At 42.8% G+C, this 22608-nt stretch overlaps 1 protein-coding gene across 4 annotated transcripts in view; it reads left to right on the plus strand.

The window, feature by feature from the left end:
• Window positions 1-22608, plus strand: part of slco5a1 (solute carrier organic anion transporter family member 5A1) — a 185498-nt gene that overhangs the window by 155102 nt on the left and 7788 nt on the right. For all 4 annotated transcript variants that reach the window (XM_072571474.1, XM_072571473.1, XM_072571472.1 and 1 more), the window contains 4 exons: window positions 557-755; window positions 5228-5387; window positions 6177-6418; window positions 16965-17029. In XM_072571474.1, the coding sequence (XP_072427575.1) occupies window positions 557-755; window positions 5228-5387; window positions 6177-6418; window positions 16965-17029 (666 nt within the window). The remainder of the gene's footprint in view (window positions 1-556; window positions 756-5227; window positions 5388-6176; window positions 6419-16964; window positions 17030-22608) is intronic.

The raw sequence follows: 22608 nt of genomic DNA on the forward strand, positions 1-22608 counted from the left end.
TTCATTCAAAAATGGAAAGGGAGCAAATTGAGTCTTTGAGGGTAGATTTAATAAATGTTCATTTTTTTTCACCTACAATTTGTTGTAGAAATTAAGACAATGGGGAAATTTGAATTGATAATGTATTGGTTACATAGACATGAAACAGGGGGAAGTAACTGAGAAACTGTAACCGGCCCCTTATACCTTACTGTCTGGGCTGCGATAGAGTTACTTCCCTCGACTGCAGATGATACAAAATTGAGTGGGAAAGTTGTAACAAAATATATAACTTGAAGAGATGTTCAGGTTTAATTTAGAAGTGGTAGCAAGAGGACAAGTGATTAAAATGAAGTAGTTAAGAATGAAAGAACTATCTGACTAATCTCATTTACACTATGATCTTTATATTTCAACATTTAAGCAATTTCTGTACAAACCATTCAGGCTAAAATACAGTCAGTGATGGTGCTAGCAAACTCCAGTCTGTCATGTGTTGAGTTTTAGAGTTCCTCTATGAAGTATAGATTTCTGTTCAGTATATGATTTGTAGGCTGATGCTCTGCTTTACTTCCAGGTGTGATCATTGTTCCCAGTGCTGGAGTTGGCATTATCCTTGGGGGCTACATAATTAAAAAGCTCAAACTTGGTGCACGAGAATCAGCAAAACTTGCTATGATCTGCAGTGGGGTGTCTTTATTGTGTTTCTCTACACTCTTCATTGTTGGCTGTGAAAGCATTAATCTTGGGGGTATTAATATACCATACACCACAGGGTAAGAGTGATCTTCCTTTACATTTTGCTCTTCTGTTCTGTAATTTGAATTTTGCATTGCTTGTGAGGGTGAAATTGGTCTTCAGCAGTAGTGCAAACATCAATGATAGCAAATTGACAGCCCGTTCCACACTGCAAGTGACTTTCTTTTCCGTTGACTTCAAACATACATAAAATGGGCATGGTGTGAAACAAGCTGCTAAATCACTGTTGGAAAATACCTCTGTTTGCACAAACGCAGTCATGTCATGTTGGTCATACAGTTTGATGTATGCAAAGTGTTTTCACATTTATAATCATAGAGTCTGATTAAACAGGAATATTTTTGTCAAATTGCAGTGATGTAATGTCGAAAATTGTCAAGATTATGTATAACTTAGAGAGACGTTCAGGTTTAATTTTGAAATGGTATCAAGAGGACAAGTGATTAAAGTGAAGGAGTAGTTAAGAATGGAGGAACTATCTGACTAATCTCATTTACACTATGATTTTTACATTTCAACATTTAAGCAATTTCTGTACAAACCATTCAGGCTAAAATACAGTCAGTGATGGTGCTAACAAACTCCAGTCTGTCATGTGTAGAGTTTTAGAGTTCCTGTATGAAGTATTGTTTGATATTCAGTGCCATGGGTGTCATGATCAGTGCACAGTTCATTCTGCAACGTGACACCAACTGATGACAGACTTCAAACTCTGGTAATGTTGAATCCTTATTGTTGGGTCATGTGATGTATATAAAGGGTCAGAGTTGGAGATAGCATGAAGCTCCACTCAATTTGATGACAGCATATAGTTTTGGATCGAGAAATGCGCATTTACTTGAGATCCCAATTAGAATAGGTTTACCTTCATTGTCAAAGTTATTGAACCTAACTAGCTGATGTGACTTGTACCTACTGCTATTGTGTAATAAATGACATTTTGTTGAGGCCGCTGCTTCTTCATGTTAAGATACACTCGTGGTTCATCCTTTACCATAAATAACCAAATGGACTCTGAAGTTCAGTATTGAAAGGGAGATTGTGGGAGACTCTTATTGTGCAGTTGTAGAGTACCTCGACGTTCTGGGTTCAAATCCCACCCGAGCCAGAAATATATCATAACACATTGAAAGGAAGGTTGGTAAAGCGCATTACCCCAACCATTAGCTGTCAGCGATTGGTTCTGCAGCATATACAACATGGTAATCAGCAGTCAACATCATTGCTGAAATAGCAACAATAGTGGAAAAAAATCCATTAGACCTAGGACAAAAATATTTCAGAAGGCAAGTAAATTTTCCACTCTTAAATATTTTACCACTTTAAGAATATTCAGTCAGTCAGCAGCTGCAAGCACTTGAACAAACAAGCAGTCAGCAGAACTTAGCAAAGAAACAAGAAGGCAGAAACAGCACTCCAGGCTAAAACCTTCACTTCAGACACGGTAAACAGTGCAGGAGAAGTAATGAGAGTCATAGAGTCATACAGCACCTTTCTTATTCATGTCCAGATGCAAATGTCTAAGAGCTTCAAGAATTAGATCAGCTTGATAGATTCTGAAGCTATGGTGATTGTAATGAGGTCAACCAGGTGGATCTCATAGAATATGAGTTCCCTGATTGAAATAACTGCTCAGAGGCTGGTATCCTGTCAGCAAGAAGCCCTTTATATTCACATGTGCCCAGTACATGGGCTCCAACCAGCCAGTTCAGACGTAGTCCCTAGAATGTGAGACTCTATTTAATCTCCTGTTTATATCTGTCAGCCAAGGCTCCCTGATGGCCCCAAGTTACCAATCCCAATCAAGAATCTCATAGTCAATGAGATCCACCTGGCCCTCGCTCCAGTCACTACAATGAGCTAATTCACACCATTATCTTAAAGGCACCTTAATTTAATGGCACCTGAAGAGTTTAATCGGAGTTTCGTGGGTGTGCTGTTTTGTGGAAAGGCCATTCAGCAAGTACTACTCAAACCCATGTCACCAGCACATTTTCCTGGAATACTAGTCCAGTGGCAATACCACCAGGCCACCAACTCTGCTCAGGCTTTAATTTCTCGGAGACATGACCGGGCAGTGTGCAGGTTTCTTGAGTCACTGAGGAACTTGACAGGAGCATGTCCTCTGGGATGGGTCCCGTTAGAATTCACTGGGAGATCTCTGTAAAATTGTTTTTAAGCCCATAATAAAAATAATAGTGTTACTTAAATGGTGAAAGATTGCAGCATGCTGTTGTGCGGAGGGGCTTAGGAGTGTTCATATGTGAACTGCTGAAAGATGATTTGCAAATGCAACAGGTAATCAGAAAGACAAATGGAATATTGGCTTTCACTGCTAGAGGGATTGAATTTAATAGCAGGAACGTTCTGCTGCAATTGTACAAGGTGTTGTCAAGGCCACACCTGGAGTACTGTGCACAGTTCTGACCTCCTTAAATTAAGGAATGATATACTGGTTTTGGAGGCAGTGCAGAGGAGGTTCACCAGGTTGATTCTGAAGATAACGAGGTTATGCTATGAGGAGAGGTTGAGCCTCCTGGGACTGTACTTGCTAGAATTTCGAAGAATGAGTGGGGATCTTATAGAAACATATAAAATTAAACATATAAAATTATGAAAGAGATAGATGATAGAGTTGTTTCCACTGGTGGGTGAGATAGACTAGGGGACATGGCCTCAAGATTAGGGTGAAGTAGATTTAGGACAGAGATGAGGAGGAACTGCTTTTATCAAAGAGTAACAAATCTGTGGAAGTTTCTGCCCAAGGAAGCAGTAGAGGCAGCTTCATTAAATATATTAAAGACACAGTTGGATGGGCTTTTGCATGGAAGGGGAATTAAGGGTGATGGGGATAGTGCAGGTAGGAGGAGCTGAGATGATGGATAGATCAGCCGTGATCTTAATGAATGGCAGAGCAAGCTCAACGGGTCAAATGGCCTACTCCTGTTTCTATTACAATGAAACTATAATTGTTCCCATTCCCCTCATGTCTCCACAGCCATTTTGTATTCTCTCCATTCACTTCATGTATCCTCCAAAGACACTGACTATGAACAGACCTTCGGATATTTTTGAAATAGGCATTAAAAGAATAAACTTCTAATTCTTTTTCAGTTTATTCATGGCATGAGGACATCATTGACTAGGCTTGCATTTATTGTCCATCCCAGAGGGTACTTAAGAGTGATTGCTGTGAGTCTGGAGTCACATGTAGGCCAGACCAAGTAAGGATGGCAGTTTCCTTCCCTAAAGTACATTAATGAACCAAATGGATTTTTCCACCTATCGATTAGATTCAGACATTGTTCGACCCTTAACTCCAGATTTTTAAAAATTGAATTCAAGTTCCACCATCTTCCATGACAGGATTCAAACCCAGGTCCTCAGAACATTAACTGTGCTGACATTCCAGCAGTAATACCACGAGGGACCATTGTCTCTCCTGGTTGTAACAATGTAACAGAGCTGACATCTTCAAAAACAATTCATGCTGGGGAAAAAAAGCCTCTCCATTCATAAAACCCATTTATAAAAATTAAATGCCTTCAAATAGTAAGTGCAAAATAAATAATAAAGCATCATCCACATCAAAGCCAGATAATCTGTTAATAATCTCTTAAAACTCTCCATTAAAATATGAACACAGCCCCCATGCTGAGATAAGTTGTTTAGCACTTATTTGAAAGTCAGCAGTGTGTTCATAATAGACCACAACATGACAGAAGAGTTTTACCAGCATATTTTTCAACGGTTCTGAATGTTTTAAGACCTTTTTTCAATTTGTAGAAGAAATATGACACATTTCAACATTTACACCAGTGTTTTTCAACCAGTGTTCCTCAGAAGCTTAGAGTTTACATGAATATTCCATTGTCATTTGGAAATTGTACCAAGTGCAGAATAGTTTTTGTTCTTAGGACGAGCACAAAAGCTAAACTAAAATAGTTATTATATGTGAGCATTTTACAATGCATAATAGTTTTTATAAATATATACCACAGTTTAATTATGGATTGTTTAATAGTGTTTTAGTTTATTGTTGGGGGTTTCTCAGAAAAAAAATTCTAAGTTGGACCAAAGGAGTTGAGGTGCCAATCAGCAATGGCCTCACTAAATACTGGATCAGGCTTGAGGGATGAACATGAGTCCTTGTGCTCCTAAATCTCTCCTGAAGATACGGGAGCAAAGGAAGTTTATATCAACTGACATAGAAAAAGAAAAAAAAAGAAAGATGGTTCAGAAATTATTGAAATATACTGACCTGCTTTGACCATTATATGACCTACAGAGTAGTTAGCCACTAATTAGTGACTGGGGACATAGATTCAGAAGGACATTTTCAAAGTCTGCCTAAACCTATCTACTGTCAGCAAAAAGAAATCTTGATGGCTATCGTTCTATTTGAAAGGCATAATGAAATAGCGTGCTCAGTACTTTTTGTTAATAGAAGGAATGACATTACAAACAGCTCTTTGTATTTTCCTTTCAGCCCTTCACTCACAATGGCTCACAGAAATCTAACAGGGGGCTGCAATGTGAATTGTGCGTGCAGAACCCATGAGTATGAGCCTGTCTGTGGATCAGATGGGATCACGTACTTCAGTCCATGCTTGGCTGGTTGCTCAAATGTTGTCAATGAAAGCACAGGGGTGAGTAACTGCTACCACACAGCTGTGAATGTCAAAATAACATTCCTCTAAAGCTGTCCGACACACACACACTGAGGATGCATTGGGGGTGAGTTAGATTTTATGCATGAGTGTAAAATTGGAGACTTTAATTTCCGTTGAAGTCAATGAAGATAAAGTCATCGTTAATGTTACTAAGTATCACTAAACTATTAAAATAAAATTTCAGGAAGAGTTTAAGCCATTCACTCAATAAATACAGAGTTCAGGACATTGCTATAATAAAAGGCAGGTGGAGTACTTCCAATATTAATCTCTGTAACACAGAAGTGAAAACAATGCTGCAGGATATAATTGCAGCTCCAACTTTGACTTTTTTAAGAAAGGTGAGGGAGAGAAACTACAACTTTAAAGAAGTATTTTTTCTAACATTTCCTGTAAGAAATCTTGGGGGATTTATGATTAAAAAGGGCAATTTGTGTGTAAAGGAGGGATAACTATAATGTAGTGTAAAAGGATAACGACTAATGGAGAATAAACAATGTCCTAAGTAGTGAAATAGTGGATGTTCTTCCAGTAATTGAACTTTTCTTCCATATATTAATAAGTTCCTGCTATTTTCTTAAGGAATTGTTTTATTGACATGTCTGTGTTTAGTAGGAAAATGATTGAATTATGTTACAGAACAGCTGCATAGGAGTGGTACCACTTTGTGCAGTAGCTATCTCAAGAATTCCTGCAGTGACTGAAAGAAGACAAATTAAGTTAAAAGAGTGCTCCTCTTCCTGAGTCTCAAATATGTTTTTACAGATGAAGAACTACACTGACTGTGCCTGTGTTCAAAGCCGGCAGGTGATAACGCCCCCTACAGTCGGTCAGAGAAATCAGCTCCGATTGGTCATTGTGAAAACTTATTTGAATGAAAATGGCTATGCTGTGTCTGGCAAGTGTGAACGCACGTGCAACACACTGATCCCTTTCCTGATATTCCTTTTCATCGTCACGCTCATCACAGCTTGTGCACAACCATCAGTAATCATAGTAACACTCAGGTAAGATCCTGTAACCATTAGACTGAAGTCAACTAGGCATGCGAATGCAAAAGATTGTATTAGAGTTGTTGTGGACCAGATGAGACCCCTCAAAATATTTTAAGAAGGTAGACTAGACCCTAACCTTTTCAAGGCAAATGTAAAGTACCATGTCCCAGATATAATCCAATCGGTCAAACTACTCGACATTAAGCAAAACACAGTTTATTTAAACACTGTCTTAAAATATAACCAAAGAAAGAGGAATTTAGAATAACTTCATTCTATTGGAAAACTTAACAGAATAATAGATACAGTAACCGTTACTAATTAACTGCTCCAGTATTGTAACATCCCATAAACACAACCTTTGGCAAAACAGCAAATTCAGATTTTGTCTCACGTTCCATCCAGCAGCCGAAGAAGAGAACCCCCAGCTTTAGGCTGTAATCGAGAGAGGGAAAAATAGCTTCCACTTCTTCAAGGCCACAACAGCAACTGATTAAAGCTGACTAAACATCCTTGATCTGTGAGAGCTTGACCACACCCATTCAGGCTGCTTCTATTATAGAGTCATAGAGATGTACAGCATGGAAACAGACCCTTCGGTCCAACCCATTCATGCTGACCAGATATCCCAACCCAATCTAGTCCCACCTGCCAGCACCCGGCCCATATCCCTCCAAACCCTTCCTATTTATATACCCATCCAAATGCCTCTTAAATGTTGCAATTGTACCAGCCTCCACCACTTCCTGTCGCAGCTAATTCCATACACATACCACCCTCTGTGTGAAAAAGTCGCCCCGCAGATCTTTTTTATATCTTTCCCCTCTCACCCTAAACCTATGCCCTCGAGGTCTGGACTCTCCCACTCCAGGGAAAAGACTTTGCCTGTTTATCCTATCCATGCCCCTCATAATTTTGTAAACCTCTATAAGGTCACCCCTCAGCCTCTGATGCTGCATGGGAAAACAGCCCCAGCCTGTTCAGCATCTCCCTGTAGCTCAGATCCTCCAACCCTGGCAACATCCTTGAAAATCTTTTTTGAACCCTTTCAAGTTTCACAACATCTTTCCAATAGGAAGGAGACCAGAATTGCAGGCAATATTCCAACAGTGGCCTAACCAATGTCCTGTACAGCTGCAACATGACCTCCCAACTCCTGTACTCAATACTCTGACCAATAAAGGAAAGCATATCAAACGCCTTCTTCACTATCCTATCTACCTGTGACTCCACTTTCAAGGAGCTATGAACCTGCACTCCAAGGTCTCTTTGTTCAGCAACACTCCCTAGGACCTTACCATTAAGTGTATAAGTCCTGCTAAGATTTGCTTTCCCAAAATGCTGCACCTTGCATTTATCTGAATTAAACTCCATCTATCACTTCTCAGCCCATTGGCCCATCTGGTCCAGATCCTGTTGTAATCTGAGGTAACCCTCTTCGCTGTTCACTACACCTCCAATTTTGGTGTCATCTGCAAACTTACTAACTGTACCTCTTATGCTCGCATCCAAATCATTTAAGTAAATCACAAAAGGCACCGATCCTTGTGGCACTCCACTGGTCACAGGCCTCCAGTCTGAAAAACAACCCTCCACCACCACGTTCTGTCTTGAGAGGATTCTAAGAGATAAGACGTACATGCATTTGGAAAGGCAGGGTTTGATTAGGAGTAGTCAGCATGCTTTGTGCGTGGGAGATCATGCCTCACAAACTTGTTCGAGTGCTTTGATGAAGTGACCAAGATGGTTGTCAAGGGCAGGGTGGTAGATGTAGTCTGTATGGATCTCAGTTCGGCCTTTGGTAAGGTCAGCTGCTCTGGAAGGTTAGACTGAGGTGCCCTTCTCAACACCGATGTCAGAGAGTGATGGAGATGTGCAGCACGGAAACAGACCCTTCGGTCCCACTCAACCCAGATCTCCCTGACCCCAATCCAGTGCCGTTTGCCAGCACCAGTGGTGATGCTCGTTGGAGAGCGGTGAGGCGTTCGGACAGTCTGCTCAGGGACATGCCGACATGATCCAGCCTCTCTCCCTGTCCCACGGGGAGGGGGAAGGGTCTCGAGGTAATGCCTCGTGCCAATCGCTCCCTGATGGACTGCTGGTCCAAAGGTGCTTAGCTTTACGAGGGAGCGGGTGATGTGGAACGGTCCGAATACTCAACAAGGGGGGGTCAGTCCCATCCCACACAACACCAGGGAGACAGATTGAACCTCAGTACGTGGTGACACTTGTGGTTTGCGTATCCAGGGTCACACACCAAGGTGCGTCCCTCATTCAGAGCTTTTTTTGTGGGACTTGGGCTGGGTAGCCTGTTCCTAATTGCCCCCTGAGAAGGTGAGGGTGAGCTGCCTTCTTGAATTGCTCCAGTCTCCTCGCTGTGGGATGTCCCACAATGCTGGAGGGAGGGAATTCTAGAATTCTGACCCAGCCACCGTGTGGGAATGGTGTCACATTTCCAATTGTCAGGGTGGGGAGTGGCTTGGAGGGGAACTTGCAGAGGGATTGGCTGGTGTTCTCAAATAACTGTTAATTTGTTCCAATTTCTAAAAAAAATCCAAGGCTCACAAGCTGTTTACTCTGTGGTTTTGGTGGCCTGCTCAGTGCCTCTGCATTACAACCTCTCTTCCAAACAAAAAGGACAAAATAACCTCTTAAAGCCACAGCATCATCACAGAATATACTCATCAACACATTTCATTAATTGTCATATGATGTCCTGGTGAAGGTTTTGGTGTTGATTAAGTGATGTAAAGTTGATTAATCCTTTCTGTCACATGAATCAATCAACATCCATTTAGGCATCTCCTGAGGTAAACTTTCCAAGCTGCCTTTGAAATGGAATGACCACACCATGTGTGTCTCTTTTTGTCCAGGTCGGTCACATCTCCCTGTACCTGCTGCTGACAATACTGTCGTGAAGCAAGAACTTAAGAACAAGTGCACTATTGTGTACCACTCAATGTATCCATGGTGATTGCTGTCACTGGCATTTCATTCTTAATTCTTTATAAGAAGTCAATGATTGGCCAGGACTTAGGCATTTTCCATTTCTCGTCCTTGTCTAACAGTAAGCTGACTATAATCTACATGTCATTGCTTCTTCAGTGGTTATCATGGAGACCCTCACATCACCACCTTCATTGGAAAAGGCTGGCTGAATCGAGGGCCAGTCAGGATATAAATTGATTCTTGGTGGATCTATCCTGGGATCCCTAGCTTAAGAGTTGCCAGTCAGTCAGACACTGTCAGTTCCTTGAAGCCATTAGTGCCACCAGGAGAGCGGTAGTATCAGGTGACAATGTGATATCCTACTGCTGACTGAATACCAGTGGAAATGGATTGTGGTCCTTATATTGGCAATAATTCCTCTCTAAAAGAGCTTCAATTGGGGTCAGGGCAAGATGTCCATCCATGAGCCTTCCCACTAATTTCTAAAAGATTGGTGAGAAGCAGGAAGGTTGGATCCCTAGTCTATAACCTCTGACACAACTGAATGCTGTCCCCAAAACCTGCCAGGAAAGGTATTAAATTCCACCTGAAATGGCTGGTTTATTATATACATGAATGATACCGATGAAAATGTAGGGGAATGTTAAGAAAATTTGCAGACGACATCAAGCTTGGTAGAGTGATTAGTAGCGAAGAAGATAGTTGTAGGTGACAGGAGCGTATCGATGGGTTGGTCAGATGGGCAGACCAATGGTAGATGGTATTTGACCGTGTTAGGTGCGAGGTGATGGACTTTGGAAGAAGAACAGGGTGGACGAATGTTTAATGAATGGCAGGACAATAGGTAGGTTAGAGGAGCAGGGGGTCTTGGGGTAATTATTCATAGATCCCTGAAGTTGGCAGAGAACCTGAATAGAATGGTTAAGAAGGCATATGGAACACTTGCTTTTGTCAGTAGTGGCTCATGATATAAGAGCAAGGTGGTAATGCTGGGGTTATACGTGGTGTTGGTCAGATGGCGGACTATCCTTCACAAGGTTGTACATGAGCCATGCGTACCTGCAATTGTGATTAGATGAGGATTCCCAGAGTATGCTACAGTGAATACCCATCAAGGTTTGTACCAATATACAAGACTGCTTTCTGGGGTAACATCAACCTGCGCCCTTTTTCCAGTGGACCAGAAGTGACCCACTTGAGTTGCAGAGTTGACAAAACCAGGTAACACCAATTGGAAGATAAAGTGAGGGCGATCAAAGGAAGATACACCCAGATAGAGAAAGAAGGTTTGGTGGTCATCTTTGGTGTAAGAAAGCTTTCAGAAAGAAGATGTTGGTGAAAAGTAATGTCTGGTGGCTAGGATTGGATGCAGACATAGCCACATTGGTAGGGCTGTGCCCAGACAGCCAAAAAGGATAAAAACTGCCTTCAGCAGCTCCACCACATTCGGGGGAATGGCCAGGTAAACCCTAGACTTGATTAGACATCAACCATGTCGGTCCTTTCATGGGCTCCATGTTCTTAGTCATTGTGGATGCCCACTCAAAGTGGCTGGATGTACACAGAGTTCATTCGTCAAACACAGGGACAACGTTAGAAAAACTACACACGACCTTTGCAATAGACGGGCTCCTGGAAGTGTTGATCACAGATAATAGGCCATTGTTTTCCAGTAGGGTTTTTGAGTATTTCCTAAAGTCGAAAGGTATTCAATATATAAAGACAGCTCCATACTATCCATCATCCAATAGTCTGGCAGAAAGAGCAGCCTAAACTTTGAAGGCAGGCTTGAAGAAAGACCCTACAGCTTTATTAGATACCAAACTGTCCCGGTTCCTATTTGATAAGAGGACCACCCCACATGCAGCTACAGGGACAGCTCCAGCAGAGTTGCTAATGGGGAGATTAAATCTGGGGAGATTAAACCAGGTTAAATCTGATCTTCCTGGAACTGGGGGTGAGGGTGAAATGGCATCAGGACTGACAATGCCACAGACAATACTCTGCCAAGCAAGGGACACCGTTTACTTCATGGGATAAAGTTTAGTGTAGGAATCATGGGAATGGCCCTGCATGGGTAAGAGGTATGGTCAACACGAGATTGGGTTCGGTGACACACAAACTTAGGGTAGGTGCGATGGTCCTGAACAAACACATGGAACAAATGAAAGCTGCAAACTCTCAAACAGTGAAGGAACAAAATGTGCTCGGCTCCTTGACAGCCTTTCTGACTGGTCTGGAACTTGTGGGTTCTTCCTCTCTGTAAAGCATTGGAAATACTTCTAAATCTGAGATTGACACAGTGGATATCGCAGACTCGATGCCTTTGCCGCCTGAAGATGAGAGTGAATTTCTCCCAATATGCTCCAAGTGCAAGAGGTGGTCTACTGTGCATTAAACACCACCTCTATCAGAAGCAGTATTGGAGGACCCTGACCCTGTGCTAAAACCCCCCAGGAGGAGCTATAAACAAGACCAGCCAGTGAACCTCATAGAGTATGGGTTCCCTGATTGGGGCTGTTGGTCTGTTCCTATCAGGGAGCCCTGGCTGACAGATATAAACAGAGGTTCTGTTCACTCTGAGAGCTGGCTCTGAGGAAACTGGATCAGTGTCAAGGACTCTCCACGTATAAATAAAAGGTCCCTTGTGATGGGATCTTGGCCTCTGTGGAATGATTTCAACAACCAAATAAGATTTAACTGGGTAAGTTGGGTGTGGAGGTCTCCCATTACCTCCATGAGCAATAATGATCCTTTTGGGGAAAAATGGAAGATAGTCTCCTCGTGGGGACTGAGGGGCCTGATGGGGCCAATGTTTCCTGCAGTGAGACATTGGAAAGAACTGAGGATGACGAAAGTGGATGGAGGAACAGTTAGTGGTGCTGCATGAGCAGCAGAGATGGTTATGTATCCTCAGTGAGTGAGGAGGAAGTGCAGAGGGCAGGTTAGAACTTTGAAAAGATGAGGTGGGTGGGAGTTGTTGAGTGAACATTAGTCAGAGCTGTAGTTCATGCACGTTGGTGAAAGGTGTTTGTAGAGTGAGAGGTAGCCTTGTGGTCTCTGGTCAGACTGCATTTGGAATAGTATGAGCAGTTTCAGGTCTCATATCTAAGGAGCAATATGCTGATATTGGAGGGAGTCAGGATTAGAGTGATGCTGGAAAAGCACAGCATCCGAGGAACAGGAAAATTGAGTTTTGGGGAAAAGCCCTTCATCAGGAATGATGAAGGGCTTTTGCCTGAAATGTCAATTTTCCCACTCCTCAGATGTTGCCTGACCTGCTGAGCTTTTCCAGCACCACTCTAATCCTGACTCTAATCTTCAGCATCTGTAGTACCCACCTCCACCTACCTGATGATGGAGGGAGTCCAGAAGAAGTTTACAAGAATGATCCTGGGGATGAAGGGCTTGTCATATGAGGAACATTTGAGGAATTTGGGTCTGTACTCGATGGAGTTTAGGAGGATGAGGGGGAGATCTGATTGAAACTTTTATGGAATACTGAGAGGCCTGGTTAGAGTGGACATGGAGAAGATGTTTCCACCAGTAGGAGAGACGCAAGACCTCAGGGCACAGCCTCAGGGTGAAGGGATGACCCTTTAGAACTGAGATGAGGAAGAATTTCTTCAGTCAGAGGGTGGTGAATCTGTGGAACCCATTGCCACAGAGGGCTGTGGAGACCAAGTCATCGAATGTATTTAAGACAGAGGTAGATAGATTCTTGATTAGTAAGGGGATCAAGGGTATGGGGAAGGCAGAAGAATGGGATTGAGAAACATATCAGTCATGATTGAATGGTGGAGCTGACTGGATGGGTAGAATGGCCTCTGCTCCTATATCGTATTGTCTTTGGGCCTGACTTTGAGGTAACGGAGAGAAACACAGAAGATCCTTGACCTTTCTTCCCACACTGCTGAGCATTCTGATTCCCCTTGGGCAACGGCAAGGACCTCAACTATGGTTTGTGCCATGGCTGGTTTGATCTGAAGGTGTGACTTTTCTGTGGAGATCAATGGGAAACGAGACTCTGTCTTCTCTTCGTCTCTGGCACCTCCAGCTCCCTGTCCTGGAGAGTGCGCTTGGGGCTGACTGTCAAACAGCGCAGTGTGAGGGGCAGTTTCTGGCTCAGTGTCTGACCCTGGATGTAGTGGGCACTGAGGCCCAGAGGTACCTGGTGTGAAGACTGAAACATCCCACCAATGGTCAGTACCTCTGTGGAATCTCTTGAGAAAGGCGGTCAATATAGCCCAGTTATTGCTGAACGAGGTGAAAGCAGAAGATTATGTGAATAAGATCATTCACAGCCATGGTGGACCACGCAAGATAAACCTCACTCAACAAAACATTCCAACAGAAAATGGGAAAACTGCACCCAGTCTTTGTTGAATGGACAATCTTTCAGGATAATAAAAACCGAAAGAACTGCAGATGCTGCAAATCAGAAACACAAACAAAAATCACTGGAGAAGCTCAGCAGGTCTGGTAGCAACTCTGGAGAGAAAACAGAGTGAACGTTTCAGATCCAGTGACCCTTCCTCAGAACCATGAATGACTCCAATATGCCAATTTACTTTTCCTTTAAAATGACTGTCTTTTTTACTCTCAACTATTTACCACTTAACCTGCAACTGAAGTAAGAAACAGTTTAACTAAATAAGCAATAAAATACAAATCAGAAATGAAGACAGATGTTGCTGGAAAAGCTCAGCAGGTCTGGCAGCAGAGAGAGATGTGGAGAGAAATCAGAGGGAACGTTTCAGGTCCAGTGACTCTTCCTCGGGACCCTCAATGTTCTGAAGAAGGGTCATTCAACCCAAAACATTAACTCTAATTTCTCTGCACGGATACTGCCAGATCTGTTGAGCTTTTCCAGCAATTTCTGGTTTCTTAATTGTGTACGCGTAGGCAAAAGCAAACAAAGCCATGGGAATCTCATGTTGAGGAGGCAAAAAGCTTTGTCACTATTAACAGCACAGAGGCACAAGCTTAAAAAAAAGTGATTGAGGTAGCTGATATATAACATGCTTACGAGTTCCTGAATTTTCCACAGCTTCCAGATGCAGCATAGTGACTGCAAGCAGAAGTTATTTGGTATGTGACATTACGAACAGCTGAGAAGGAAGTTGTTTTAGCTCTCCAGTGACATTCACAAACCTTGCTTGTCTTGATTCCACCTGAACATCTCTATTATGAAATTACAGCAAGTTATTTATTACTTCTCGATATCGGCTGGAAGTGAGAATTCTCAACATGCTTGGTCGTCCAGTTGGTCACGTGCTGGTTATGTTACTGAATGAGTAATCTTGAGAATGTGAATTCAGATCCCACAATGGCAATTTGATGTTCTGAATTTAGTTCAGAAAATATAGAAATAAGCAGCTGTTATCAGTTTAAAAAAGAGAGACCACGGACGAGTCAGACTGCTGTAAAAACCCAACTGATTCATTTGTGCTCCTCTGGGAAGGCATTTTCTCATCTTTGTCCGATCTGACCTCCATGTGATGCCAGACACACCAACGTGACTCTTCCCAGACCTCACGACAGACTCAGTTGGGACATAACTGCTGTGAAACAATCAGGAGAAAGGGAGGACTGCAGATGCAGGAGATCAGAGTCAAAGTGTGGTGCTGGAAAAGTACAGCAGGTCAGGCAGTATCCGAGGAGCAGGAGAATCGACGTTTCAAGCATGAGCTCTTCATCAGGAATCGTGAAACAATGTCCATCAGGCCATCGAGAAGTGGTTTTCTCCGAAAGAGTCTGAAACTGAGAACGGACATTTTAAAAAATACTATTTTGAATATCTTTCATTTGACCTAAAGTCATAGAGATGTACAGCACAGAAATCGACCCTTCAGTCCAACTTGTCCATGCCGACCAGACATCCCAACCTAATCCAGTCCCATTTGCCAGCACTGGCCCATATCCCTCCAAACCCTTCCTATCCATATACCCAACCAAACGCCTTTTAAATGTTGTAATTGTACCAGCCTCCACTACATCCTCTGGCAGCTCATTCCATACACGCACCACCATCTGCATGAAAAAGTTGCTCCTTGGGTCTCTTTTATATCTTTCCCCCTTGACCCTTAACCAATGCCCTCTAGTTGTGGAATCCCACACCCCAGGGAAGAGACTTTGTCTATTTACCCTATCCATGCCCCTCATGATTATATAAACCTCTATAAAGTCACCCCTCAGCCTCATATGCTCCAGGGTAAACAGACCCCATCCTATTCAGACTCTCCCTATAGCTCAAATCCTCCAACCCTGGCAACATCCTTGAAAATCTTTCTGAACCCTTTCAAGTTTCACAACATTCTTCCAATAGGAAGGAGATTTGAATTGCGTGCAATATTCCAAAAGTGGCCTAACAAATGTCCTGTACAGCTGCAACATGACCTCCCAACCCCTGTACTCAGTACTCTGAACAATAAAGGAAAACATACAAAACACCTTCTTCACTATCCTTTCTATCTGTGACTCCACTTTCAAGGAGCTATGAGCCTGCACTCCAAGGTCTCTTTGTTCAGCAACACTCCCTAGGACCTTACCATTAAGGGTATAAGTCCTGCTAAGATTTGCTTTCCCAAAATGCAACACCTCGCCTTTATCTAAATTAAAGTCCATCTGCCACTTCTCAGCCATGGGCCACGAAGCGCTGTAAAATACCAGGGGTTCAGTTAGTTCAGTTGGTTAGACAGCTGGTGAACGATGCAGAGTAATGCCAACCATGGGAGTTCAGTTCCTACATGAGCCAACGTTACCAGGAAGGACTCACCATCTCAACCTTTCCCCTTGCCTGAGATATGGTGACCTTCAGGTTAAACCACCTCCAGTTAGCATGCACTCACACTCTCTCTCTCTCTCTCTCTCAAACTCAATATGGTCTGGGATGACTATGATGACTGTATTACTTGTACAAGTGTTGTGATGCCCATTTCAAGCATGTGATTTTTAGGTGTCTAATTTGCTATGTACTGCTTGCCACATTACAATCTGAAACTAGGATACACGCCTCAGGAGTCAATGTTTGGCCACATTTGCGTAAGTTTTCAGTGAGAAAGGGCATAACTAAGTCATGTGTTTTCCTGTTTATGCATACAGGGCAATGCATCTCATTGCAGTCCTGGGGTTATCTAGCTTTTGACAAATGACACTTTTACAAAGATCTATTTTGCCCATACATCTGTCTGCCTTTACGTTTAACATGTCCACGACATTAGCAACACACTGTTCCTTGTTCTGTTTTTCCAGTGAGAGAATTAAATCATTGATGAAGTACTGCCCAAGGAGGGAGGAAACATTCCCTCCCCATCCCTTCCTCAGCTGTAGAACAGAGAACATGGAGAGCTAGGAGTAAGCCATTGACATTTCTTTATGGCTGGAAATTGCAGGAAAGGAATGAAATTTTAAAAAGTGGTGAAGAAATATGTGGTGTGTAATTTATAATGGCATTTGCAGGCTGGACGTTAACCCCACAATGTGGCATCCTGTGGGAACATGAGGATTCAAAACAGGGCTTAGAAAATCAGATCTCTGTGCCTTCAACACACGTTTCATTCTTCATGATGTAATAGCACAAACTAAATTAAATACTTTCCTGTTTTAGGTCTGTAGAAGATCAAGAGAGACCTTTTGCTCTGGGAATGCAATTTGTTCTGTTACGAACCCTTGGTAAGTGACTAGTTTCTTGTATTCCTGTCATATTCCCCACCATCCAAGCCCTAGATATTGTGACAGTCCAACACTATATTCGGAAAGTTAAAATCCCCTACAATTACAACTGTATTATTCTTACAAATATCTGCGATGTCCTTACATATTTGCTTCTCAGTTTCCTGTTGACTTATTGTGGGGTCTATTGTATAATCCCATTAAATCAATCATCCCCTTCTTATTTCTGAGTTCCACACGTAGCTTCACTGAGCGATCCCTCAGAACTGTCCTCTCTAGGTACAGCTGTAATGCTTTCCTTACACATCCCCTTCCTCTATTGCACCTTCTTCTATCTTTCCAACAACATCTAACCCTGGAACTCAGGTAACTCAAAGGAGGAAGGCCGAGGGGGGGGATTTGTAGAAAGAATGACATGCATGTTTACACCATCTGCAGCTTGTAAATCGTGTGTGTATGTACCAGTGTGTGTACGTGCACGTATGTGTATATGTGTGCGCGCATGCATGCGTGTGTATGTTTGGCTGTATGTGTCTGCATCTGTGTGTATGCGTGTGCATCTTGTGTACAAGATGATTAGGGGTTTAGATAGGGTTGACAGTGAGAACTTTTTTCCGCGTATGGAGTCAGCTGTTACTAGGGGACACAGCTTTAAATTAAGGGGTGGTAGGTATAGGACAGTTGTTAGGGGTAGATGCTTTGCTCAGCGGGTTGTGAGTTCATGGAATGCCCTGCCAGTATCAGTGGTGGACTCTCCCTCTTTATGGTCATTCAAGCGGGCATTGGATAGGCATATGGAGGTTATTGGGCTAGTGTAGGTTAGGTAGGCTTCGAGGGCCGAAGGGCCTGTATTGCATTGTATTTTTCTATGTTCTTTCTATGTGTATGCATGTGTGTGTGTGCATGTGGACGTGTGTATATGTGTGTAGACGCATTTGTGTGTGAATATGTAAGTGTGTGTGTGTGTGTGTATATACGCGTGTGGGGCCGGGTCAGTGGGATGTGAGAAGGAGGATGAGTATACCATCACCTTTGATGGTTTCAGCTCTGCCACTGTCTCAATGATGAGAGTTCCAGTGCTTTCAAGCAGTATCTGCTCCATTGGGTAGAGGATATGCACTCACGCCTGTCCCTTCCCTGTTAGATGCTGCTTTCTCCAGCTGTTCATCACCTCATCTTTCAAGAGAAAGGAAAGTATAGTAGGAAGTGTTGTGTGATGTTATCATTGAAGAGCTGACTGCATGCGCAGTCTGTCAGGTGTGGGTGTGAGACTTACAGCTGTGCTTATTGTGAGGTGAAGCTATGAAGTTTAGGTATGAATTCTGATTGATAATGGTTATTGAAAGTGAGTGAATGGAACTCCTGGTGCTGTTAATGGCGTTGGAAGATGCATTCGCGTTCGACACTACAACTAGGTCTTCAGAAATGCGCTTATGACAGGAACCACAACCACTTTCTGCTTCTGTAAAGTTTCTGTGGGAGGCTTTTTGGTCCCTTACAGGTAGAGAACCTCTGTTCCTGTCACTTGCAACCAGGACATCACCATCGTGGTTTTGAACAGGCTTCCTCCCTCATGGTGACAAAGTTCAGTCTTTCTCCAGTCAGATTGTAGCTGTATTTTAAGAGCTCCAGCCTGTGTGGTGGTTGTGTGCACATGCGTGTGCCCTTTTTTGAGTTACACAGTCATTGAAAAGAGTGTTGGCTCGATGGAACAGTCATGTAATCCAGCAAATGGCATGATGTTTGTGTTTTTGAGCAGTACATAATTGTGGCCAAGGCTTTTATAATCCGACAAGCTGCTGAGTGGAAGAAACTACAGATACGTATTCGCCGTGAGTTTGGGCACCACAATTATGCCACCAACTGTCAACACCTTGTATTGCACCCTATGAGTAGAAGTTTTACTTATTTCATTCTGGAGTATTGGTGACTCTGTTCTGGCCCAGTTCTGGTTGATTTGGGGAGGGTGGTGATATACCAGTGATGCCGCAGGCCTAGTAATCCAGAACCTCACACTCTAGGGGTCAAATCTCTCTGTGGAAAAATGCGATGCTTGAATTCAATAAAAATCCAAAATAAGCAACTAATCCAGTGGCAACTTTAAGGGGTCCTTGATTTTTGAACATGATCCCATACACTGGTGTAGTTCTAGTGATCTGAAATGCAAGCATTTCCTGTACTTACTTAGCACCGTGCAAGGCAACATTATACACTTTTCACTGCACTTGAGTACGTGTGACAATAAAATCTAAATCTAGATCTTATGAACAGCTCCTTTATATTGTACATTGTGTTCCAATTTACACATGGATTGATTCATGCTTTGACTCCAGAACAGTCTCGGTCACTGCCCATCTTTACCCAACCATTGATTGATGTAAATAGTCATCTGGGTAACTAATGCCCTGTCATGAAGAAAATCTGTCATCCTTACGTGGTCTGGTCTACATGTGACTCCAGACCAGTATTAATGTGGCGGACTGACTATTTGTTTCTAAATTCCCCCATGGGCCAGGGATATTGCAGGCTGGGCCAAGCGTCGATTTCCTATCCCTGTTTTTCACCTGAACTGACTGGTGTTCTTGAGCCATTTCACAGGGCAGTTAGGAGTCAGCAACATTGCCGTTAGTCTGGAGTCATACTTAGGGATGGGTAATAAATGCAGGCCTAGCCAGTGGCACTTACATCCCCCTCAATTAATGAAGAAAAGGTGCTGGCTGGTCACCTTCTTGAGCCATTACGGTCTTTATAGTGAAGTACTCTACAATACCTGGTACCTGGGATGGTCCAGGTTTTGACCCAGTAAAGATGTGTGAACAGTGCTGTGTGACTTGGACGACAGCTTACAGTGTACAGTGTCCTATACATCTGCTGGCCTTGTCTCTCTGGGTGGTGAAGGTCCCAGGGAGGTGCTGTCGAGGAAGCCTTGAGGAGTTGTTGTAGTGTAGATTACACACATTGAAGCCAGACTGTGGAAGGAGCAAATGTTTGAGGTGGTGGATCAGGAAATCCCAATTCAATGTTTTAGTGCTGAGTTGATAGCCATCCAGCAATAAGCAACATCTTCCTTAGTGCTACATTTGACACAAAAGCATGGAGAGTTTTACTCCTACTTTTCACAATGGCATGGTGGCTCAGTGGTTGGCATCGTTGCCTTAAAGTGCCAGGGACCTAGGGTTGAATTCCACCTGCAGGTGACTGTGTGGAGTTTGCACATTCTCTGTGGGTTTCCTCTGGGTGCTCTGGTTTCCTCACATGGTCCAAAGTTGCGCAAGTTAGATGGATTGGCTGTGGGAAATGCAGGATTATGGGGATAGGGTGAGGGTAAGTCTGAGTGCGATGTTCTTCAGAGGTTCAGTGCAGACTTGATGGGCTGAATGGCCTTTCTTTGCACTGTCGGGAATCTATGATTATTTGTGGAAGAATCGCTTTGAGCTGAGTAGTTAGCAGTTGATACTGTGAAGCTACAGCTGCTTATTTGGCTTTAATGTCACATTCTGTGATAATAACAGTGCAATTTTAGGTATGGCTTCCAACTTCTTTAACTGAAGTTTGCACTTAATTATCCTAACGTGCGATCAAGAATTACACATGCACCAAAAAGTAAAGCTTTGAAAATTTAAATGTTTGGGCCGCAGTCAAATGTGTAGCAATTTTTTTAAAAAGTGTTTAAAGTTTTAGAAGATAGATACAGCTTGGAATTCAGACTGTAGAGTTGCTGGCTACAGAAGCAGCAAGCCCTCCAAGTGGAGAGGGCAGTGTCTACAGGAAGGAGAAAGATAACTGAGCGGTATAGTACAAAGACAACAATCTCTCCCTCATTGTCAGCAAAATGTAGAAGCTAGTCATTGACTTCAGGAAGTGGAGTGGAGGACATGCCCCTGTCGGTATCAATGGGTCTGAGGTGGAGATGGTCGAGAGCACCTAGTTCCTGGGAGTGATGATCACCAACAATCTGTCTTGATCCATTCACATTGCTGATATAGTCAAGAAACACACCAGCATCTCCACTTCCTCAGGAGGCTAAGGAAACTCAGCATGTTGACAAAGATGCACCATAGAAAGCATCCTATCCAGACCAATCACAATGTGGTATGGCAACTACTGTGTCCAAGATTGCAAGAAATTACAGAGACTTGTGAACACAGCCCAGTCCATCTCGCAAACCAGTCTCCATCCATTGGCTCCATCTATACTTCCTGCTGCCTTGGGAAAGCAGCCAGCACAATCAAAGACCCCTCCCACCCTGGTTATAGTGTCTTCCACCTTCTTCAGTCGGGCAGAAGATACAAAAGTTTGAAAACATGTACCATCAGATTCAAGAACAGCTTCTTCCCCACTGTTATCAGACTAATGAACGCATCTCTCATATATGAGAGTTGATCTTTCTCTGCACCTTCTCTGTAACACTATATTCTGCATTCTGTTCTGTTACTCTGATGTACTTATGTAAGGTCTGATCAGCCTGGATAGCATGCAAAGCAATACTTTTCGCTGTGTCTCGGTACATGGGACAATAATAAATCAAATCAGATCAAATTGAATGTAGCTCCTCAGGCACCACAAGAAGCAGCTCATACTGAGAAGGGTAATATCACTGATGGTGGCTTTTTAGCCAGAGTCAGATTGAGGGACAGTGTGTCCTGATTTCTGCTGCGTTGCTGTTTTCTCTGTCTCTTCCTGCTGCAGCTGCTACAGCTTAGATGTTGGATGTCAGGATTCAGGAAACCAGGGTAACAGAAAGGAGGGTGGTTTGAAATGTACCAGCTGTAATTTACCACAGGTGGCAGGATGAGGATGAGCTGGGAGATGAGAAGGGTAATAAAACTATCAGATTGTCATCTTCGATGTTCTCAATGATACTGTTGATGTCAAGCAATCGCACAGTTTCAACAACTGTATTGGAACACAAGCAGCTTGACAACGTGAGTAAGCATAGGACTCAAACAATGTGCATATGTTTATGATATTGTAGCTTTGTAAATAGTGCTGTGGATAAATTCCAAGATACCTGCCTCATCAGAACATCTAATTGTGCTACATGACATGGAATGACATGTAAACCACAGCAGCATCACTCACTTCTGTATTCCCGACAGAAGATTCCACCAATATTGCACAAGGCCACTTTGGAACTGTCAGCACTCATAATAATAAATAAATAATAATCATGTCAGTAAATTATTTCATAGCAAGGAATTGTTCTGCATTGCACAATGTAAGTTATTGGGAGTTTTGTGAAGAGTGATTCCACCCCATTTAAATTCAGTGAAATGGCATCCTGTTGGTTTCTGCACAGGTCGCATGCAGTTTATCAATGGACAGTGCTCCTGTTACAGGTATCCCCTGCTATCCAAAAGTAGAGCATTTCTCTGAAACCTTTCGTAAACCAAAATGGCATAAAGCGAAGAAGCATTAACTTATATGGAAACCTTTTGCCCAATCTCGTAAAAGCAAAAATCCTCTTCGGATTTCTTTCGGTTTGCGAAAACAGGCGTGTCAAAGTGAAGTGGCGTAAAGTGAACTTTCGAAAAACAGGGGATACCTGTACATAATTTTTGTCTAATTATATTCATCCA

The sequence above is a fragment of the Chiloscyllium punctatum genome, chromosome 5 (genome assembly GCF_047496795.1).
Source record: "Chiloscyllium punctatum isolate Juve2018m chromosome 5, sChiPun1.3, whole genome shotgun sequence".
Classification (NCBI taxonomy): domain Eukaryota; kingdom Metazoa; phylum Chordata; class Chondrichthyes; order Orectolobiformes; family Hemiscylliidae; genus Chiloscyllium; species Chiloscyllium punctatum.